The sequence below is a fragment of the Onychomys torridus genome, chromosome 14, assembly GCF_903995425.1.
Source record: "Onychomys torridus chromosome 14, mOncTor1.1, whole genome shotgun sequence".
Taxonomy (NCBI): domain Eukaryota; kingdom Metazoa; phylum Chordata; class Mammalia; order Rodentia; family Cricetidae; genus Onychomys; species Onychomys torridus.
In genome coordinates, this window is record NC_050456.1 from 52,562,256 (window position 1) to 52,569,669 (window position 7,414).

A 7,414-nucleotide genomic window follows, 5' to 3' on the forward strand; every position below is an offset into this window, starting at 1 on the left:
CAACCTCATGGTGGCTCACAACCATCTATAGTGGGATCTGATGCCCTCTTCTGGCATGCAGGTTTGCATGCAGAGCACTCATACATAAAATGTAAATTAAAAAAGAAAAAAGAAAAAGAAAGAAATTCCCTTAAAGGTATGTCTATAGGTCAACCCAGCCTTAGGTTCCTCATGTTAACTCCCCTCCCAGGTGAGTCTAGATTATGTCAAGTTGACAATTAAAAATTTCATGGTAATTAAAGCATCATTTGATCGTGTAATTATTAGGACTTTAATGAGGAGTCACATTTAACAGTGGTCAAGGGTACTGTTGCCAAAGGGGAGGGGTGAAGAGGACAAAGCATAGAAGGGAGGAGAGAGGGGGGGGGTTGTATGAAAGGCCAGCCAAAAGATCTTTTGCTTATAGCCCAGAGGACTCTGGGATTCAGGGCAGGAGCCGTCCTTATGGGATGGTGCCAACCCAAACCACCCAGAAGGTATCGAGCAGGAAAGTACAACAAACATCTCCCCACAGGTTTCTCAGGGGTCCAGGGTAGAGAACAAAGTCACAACTAGTGTGGCCTGGGGCGCAGGGCCGTGAGGAACTAGATGAGGCCCAGATCAGGGAGGAGCTGAGGAGGGCCAGCAGAGAGGAGTGGAAGGAAAGGAGCCGGAAGTAAGTGTGGAGGTCACGCTAGAGAGAGATAGTGGACCGCATCCCAAACACAACTAGAGGTGGCCGCCGAGACTGTGGACACCCGAGAGCTGCCATGGGAACAGGTAGACTGGGGAGTGAGAAGATGAGACATCCCCCTGACAGAGAGCATGGGGGAGCTCAAGAGGCCGAGGAGGCAGGAGAGGATGCGGGGCGGTCCTTTGGAGCTGTGAAAAGCGACACCCCAGTGATGTGTGGCAGGACTGGTGGGCCACGGTGGTGCCCGCGTCAGATAAAGATCAGTCAGCAGGAATGTGTGTTTTCCTTGGTTTCTCGGGGTCCATTGTCTCCATAGTCTAGTGGGAAAGGAGGAGTGGAACTGTCTTGTGAGAGTGGCTTCGTTCCTGCTGGAATGGTTTGGACAATAGATAGGAGTCCAGATGTTGACCCTGGTCAATGGAACTTTCCAGCTGGCCCTACTTGCTGTTCAATGCTGCTCCTGGACTAATTCTCCTATTCCTTTTATATTTTTCTCAGGTAAGAGGTCCAGGAGTTGGAGTGCTTGGCATTTCCAAAGGGGGTGAACTTGCCCTTGCTATGGCCTCCTTCCTGAAGGGCATAAAAGCTGCTGTCGTCATTAATGGTTCTGTGGCTGCTGTTGGGAACACCATAAACTACAAGGATGAGACTATCCCTCCTGTGACTATCCTGAGAAACCAAGTCAGGATGACCAAAGATGGCCTCCAGGATGTTGTAGATGCTCTCCAAAGTCCTTTGGTAGAACAGAAAAGCTTCATCCCTGTGGAAAGGTCAGACGCGACCTTCCTGTTGCTTGTAGGTCAGGATGACCACAACTGGAAGAGTGAGTTCTATGCCAATGAGATCTCCAAACGCTTACAGGCCCATGGGAAGGAGAAGCCCCAGATCATCTGCTACCCAGAAGCAGGGCATTATATTGAGCCCCCTTACTTCCCACTGTGCAAGGCTGGCATGCACCTCCTGGTGGGTGCTAATATCACCTTTGGAGGGGAGCCTAAGCCTCATGCCATGGCCCAGGTGGATGCATGGCAGCAACTCCAGACTTTCTTCCACAAACACTTGGGTGCTAAGAGTTAGGGGGTAACTCCTAAAATACAACCTATTTTCTGATGGCTTTGGGGGGAAAGGTTCAAATACATTGTAAGAGTATCAGTTAATATTACTTCATCTGAACATAGTTCTTCTGACTATAGTGCTTAGTCAGGGACTGGAAATGTAGTTCAGTGGTAGAGTGGCTTCTGTATGTCCCTGGGTTCAATCCCAAGTGCTGTAGGAAAACAGCCAAATGTTATGTGGAAACTGTACCTTTTCAAGAAATTGTGCCTAGAACCAAAAGAATACCATGAGTAGCCACACTGTTGTGTCAATAAAAATTATGTACTTCAATTCTTGGGCCAATGTTGCTGTTATCATCTTCCTTCCAAGAAGTGGCCTTGGGGTGACTTGGGAGACTTCTTTTCAGATGCTTAACCCATGTATAAACAACGGTGAAAAGAAGGTTTTGGTTGCACACATACTGAACAAGAACATCTGTTGTTTTTAACAAAATCCAGATGCTGGGGTGAAAACCTGCTAGCTCAGGAGGCAGAGACATCACCCGGCTGACCTTCCTCTGCCGACGTCCCAGAAAGAGGCCTTCCTTCTATGCTGTCTCAAACCAAACTCCTCCAACTGGATGTCCCTCTTTTCTGCTTCCTGTGTGGGTCTCTCTCAGTCCTCCTGACTCCTTATCACTCCCTATGATTTTTTTTCCCCCATCAACTGGTTGCTCGCTCTGCTTCTTGATCTATGGTTGATTTTATCTCATTCTGTTCACAGTATTCAAGTAGACAACATTTGCCTTTGAATTAAAAGTGTGTGCTAGGGCTGAGCCACACACAGCTAGAAGTAGGTTTTTCCAGTAAATAATGCAACCTTGGGGTTCACAGTGTGGTCAAATAGCCTGCAACAAACATCAATTTTCCAAAGCAAACCAACAATGGGAAAAGAATCCCCTTCATGTGATGAGCTCTGTGCCATGACAACACTTGGGGATGATGAACATTTAGCCCAGAAGGCAAAAGATCAGCTAGGGAAGGAAAAAGAGATTCCAAGAATCCCATGTTGTGTCAACCTTCAAACCTGTCTTTGAGCAAGAAAGAGAATGTGTATAAGGAAGCATTCTCGTCCCCACACATTTAGTAATCTATCAGTCAACTATTGGTCATATGAGCACAGGAGGAATGATTTCTTTACCCAGTGCTAGATTCATGGTTGAGCCTTTATAACACAAGACAGGTTGTCAGGAGAAAAGCATATAAATTTATTTAACAAAAGTGGAGCCTTCATAAGTGAAGTCTCAAAGCAGTATGGAAATTGTGTGTTTCACTGCTCAGTGTGATGGAAAGTGCATTGCTTAGAAGCATTTTGGGAAAAGGAGCATGACCTGGTGGTGTTAAGCAGGAGGTCAGGAACACAGGAAGGTATATGCCTAAGTTTTATTGCTGTGATAAGACTCCATGACCAAAAGCAGCTTGGGGAGGAAAGGGTTCCCTCAGCTTACACTTCCACAGCACTGTTCATCATCAAAGAAGTCAGTACAGGAGCTCAAGGCAGGAATCTGGCTTTAGGCAGGAACTGAAGCAGAAGCCGTGGAGGAGTATTGTTACTGAATTGTTCTTCATAGCTCAATCAGTCTGCTTTTTAAACCACCCAGGACCACCCAACCAAGTTAGTGGCACCACCCAAAGTGCTGGTCTCCTCCTACACCAGTTATTCATAAAAGAACAATGCCCCAGACTTGCCTACAGGTAATCTGTTGGAGGCATTTTCTCAACTGAGTCTCCCTCTTCCCAGATAACCCTGGCTCCTGTGAAATAAACAAAACAAAAACCAACAGCCAGCACAGAATGCATGCTCAGATTCTTTTCTATTTCCTTGTCTACATAAGGAGCCTTTCTTCTGTAAATGGATATTTCTCTCCTGCCCGCCTGTTCCCAAATACCTGGCAGCTGCTTCCCAAATAAGTGACTTGGAGACTTAATATTACTTATAAATGCTTGGCCGCTAGCTCAGGCTTATTACTGACTAGCTCTTACACTTCAATTAACCCATAATTCTTACCTATGTTTAGCCATGTGGCTTGTACCTTTTCTTAGTACAACATTCTCATCTTGTTTCCTCTGCATCTGGTATCAAATTCACATTAAATAATATTAACTCACCAGGTGGTGGTGGTGCATGCCTTTAATCCCAGCACTCAGGAGGCAGAGCCAGGCAGATCTCTGTGAGTTTGAGGCCAGCCTGGTCTACAGAGCGAGATCCAGGACAGGCACCAAAACTACACGGAGAAACCTTGTCTCGAAAAAAACAAAAACAACAAAACAAAACAAACAAACAAAAAATAATATTCACTCATGATCTCATTAACAGAAAAAATACTGATATCATTAAAGAAAAACAAACAAACAAAAAACCCCAAAACTATAGCAACAACAACAAAAAAACAAACAAAAACAAACAGCCAAGCAGTGGTGGCGCACGCCTTTAATCCCAGCGCTTGGCAGGCATAACAGGTGGATCTTTGTGAGTTCGAGGCCAGCTTGGTCCACAGAGCGAGTTCCAGGACAGCCAGGGATACACAGAGAAACTCTTTCTCAAAGGGAAAAAGAAAAAAAAAAGCCCACAAAACCTAGCACATATATCAGATGCTATGCAGCTGATGGTAAGGGCATGCAAGATCTTCTAAAATCTAATTTTCCCCTGAAATCTCAGATTTCATCATGGGTAACAAAGTTGTTTTCCTTTAAGTACCAGGCTGATATAGCTCTCTTTTGAGAAGTGTCTGCCTAATACATAAGTCTTCATGTCAATCATACTGTCAAGGAGACTAAAACCCAGACACGTACATCATAGTGTTATATTGAAGAAGTCTTATCGCTTTTCTGGGAAGAGGGATCAGCAGGGAAAGTGCAAGCTTGGGTGACCTGAGTTTGGGTTTGATCCCTGGATGATCCCTGGAAACCACAAAAACATGGACGGAGACGAATTGATTCTACAGAGTTGTCCTCTGACCTCAACACCCACAATGTAGTACTCTCTCTCCCCCTCTCTCTTCTTTCTCTTTCTCCTTCCCTCTCTCCCCCCCCCCCCTCTCTCTCTCTCTCTCACACACACACACACACACACACACACACACACACACATATATATATATATATATATATATTTTTTTTTTTTTTTTTTTTTTTTTTTGAGACAGGGTTTCTCTGTGAAGCGCTTTGTGCCTTTCCTGGATCTCGCTCTGTAGACCAGGCTGGCCTCGAACTCACAGAGATCCACCTGCCTCTGCCTCCTGAGTGCTGAGATTCAAGGAGTGCACCACCACCGCCTGGCTACATATATATATATATATATATATATATATATATATATATATATATATATATATATATTTAAATTTTTTTTTATTGTACTATTTTATGTATATGGTTGTTTTACCTGCATGTATGTCTATGCACCAAATGTGTATAGTGCCCACAGAGGCCAGAAGAGGGTGTTGGATCCTCTGGAACTGGAGTTACAGATGTTTGTAGGCCCTGGGAATTGAACCCAGATCATCATGAAGAGGAGTCCATGCTTTTAGCTGCTGAGTTATTGTTCCAGCCTCCATAAAATAAAAGAATTAAAAGAATTCCTACAATGCAACAATAAAAAGACACAAACCCACACACTGTTGATGAGATCTAGTATTATTCTCTAAGGTTAAGCCTAGCTTTGTCACATGACCCAGCTAGTCCAGTCCTAATATAAATGCAAGAGAAATGAGAACATGTGGCCATATAAAAACTTACAAACAAATGTTCATAATAGCTAAAAACTAGGCCAACCCAAATAGTTCAAGGCCAGTCTGGTCTACATAGTGTGTTCCAGGCCATCCAGAGCTACACAGAGAGTGAGATCCTGTCTCCCCACCTTCCCCTCAAAAAATAGTAGTTGTATGTCCAGGAGCTGGGGAGATAAAGTGTTTGGATCCCCAGCACCTACATAAGTCACAGAAACCAGATACAAAAGATTACATATTATATCATTGCCTTTATAATAAATATACAGAAAAAAACTAATATAGAGAGAAAGGAAATCAATGGTTTTAAGTGTCTGGGTACGGAGAGAATTTGGGGTGAATGGGAAGTGACTAGTAACAGGCAGAGTTTCTTCCTGAATAATGAAAATGTTGCGAAACCAGCTAACACTGGTGGTGAACAGCTCAAGGGATACCTGCCTAACAGTGGACTGTACACAGAAATGAATTATACTGTATAGAACACACCATACAGAAATGTTCGCTTTTCTTCTTTTAAGATTCATTTACTTTAGTGTGCTCGAGTGTTTAGGCTGCACGTATGTATGTGCGCCATTTGTATACCTGGTGCCCTTGCTGGGTCAGAAGAGGACATCGGATCCCCTGGAGCTGGAGTAATAGATGGTTGTGAGCCACCACACGGGTTCTGGGAACCAAACCCAGGTCTCCTGCAAGACCAGCAAGTGCTCTTAACTGTAGGGTCATCTCTCCAGCCCCGAGATGCTATTATTTTTTAAAATTAGACATAGTCCTAAAACTCAAATTCCAGTAAATGCAAAATGGCTAAGTTCAAGGGGAGTCTTTTCTCTGTGTAAGCTTTAATCACTGGCAAAACCAAAAAAGCCAGGGGTCAGGCACAATAAAACTATAAGAAAAATCAAAGGGTAGAAAATTTTTAATTTTTTTTACATGAGGGCGTGCACGCCCCTTGTGGAGGCTAGAAGAGGGCATCAGATCGGCTCCTTGCAGATGGATTTACAGGTGGTCCTCAGCCATCTGGTGACCTCTGGAAACCAATCTCCAGTCTTCTGCAAGAGCAGCATGTACTCTTAACCACTGGACCATTCCTCCAGCTACCCCCATGCCCCCAGCCACCCCCATGCCCCCAGCCACCCCCATGCCCCCAGCCACCCCCCATGCCCCCAGCCACCCCCATGCCCCCAGCCACCCCCATGTCCCCAGCCACCCCCATGTCCCCAGCCACCCCCATGCCTCCAGCCACCCCCATGAATTTGGGGCTTGGTCCTAGGATCTGGCTTGCTTTCCTGAACCTGGACCTATCTGCAGTGCCCACGTGACAAGCTGGGGTTGGCCACCCAGGGACTATTTAGGTCGTGGGCCGGCTTTCCCCCCGGGGTCAGAAGATTGTTCAAGGTTCCTGAGTAAACTGCTGAAAGAAGAGCTCGGTGTTGCGTCTTCCTTGCTGGTCGAGGCAGTCGTGACAAGTGGTGGCCCGTACCGGGAACTTCACTACTTTCAAGGAGGGCTCAGAACTTTCTGCAGTCAGGGCAGTGCACTGGTAAGTTCCCAGGTAAGGTGGGAATCCGCGACAAAAGCAGGGTTAAAGGAAATCCCAGGTAAATTGGGAACCTGCGACAAAAGCGGGGTTAAAGGAATTCCCGGGTGAATTGGGAACCCGCGACAAAAGCGGGGAGGTTTTTGCTCTTCTCTGTAGACAAAGAGAGAGTGAAAGTGAAACATTGTTTAAAAGGTTGCCAAGGATGAAGTGAAACATTGTTTAAAAGGTTGAAAAGTTTTAGACATGGGCGCTTCTACTTCGCACCCAATTTTTTTGGCTCTTAATGAGCTGCTTAGATCTAAAGACTAAAGGTTAAGAAAAACAACACAAATGCTGGAACAAGCCTATGTAGATCTGGTCAAAATGCTTGAAGGGAGGGGGC

General features: G+C 45.2%; 1 protein-coding gene across 2 annotated transcripts in view; it reads left to right on the top strand.

The window, feature by feature from the left end:
- LOC118595718 (acyl-coenzyme A thioesterase 1) overlaps nt 1–7,414 on the top strand; it is a 17,991-nt gene that overhangs the window by 7,649 nt on the left and 2,928 nt on the right. Inside the window, exon 3 of one of the 2 annotated variants that reach the window (XM_036206475.1) lies at nt 1,172–2,059. The exons of the other annotated variant lie outside the window; for it this stretch is intronic. Within the exon in view, the coding sequence (XP_036062368.1) occupies nt 1,172–1,750 (579 nt within the window). The 3' untranslated portion in view covers nt 1,751–2,059. Of the gene's footprint in view, nt 1–1,171; nt 2,060–7,414 lie in introns of those variants that run through there. 2 annotated transcript variants of the gene reach the window in all.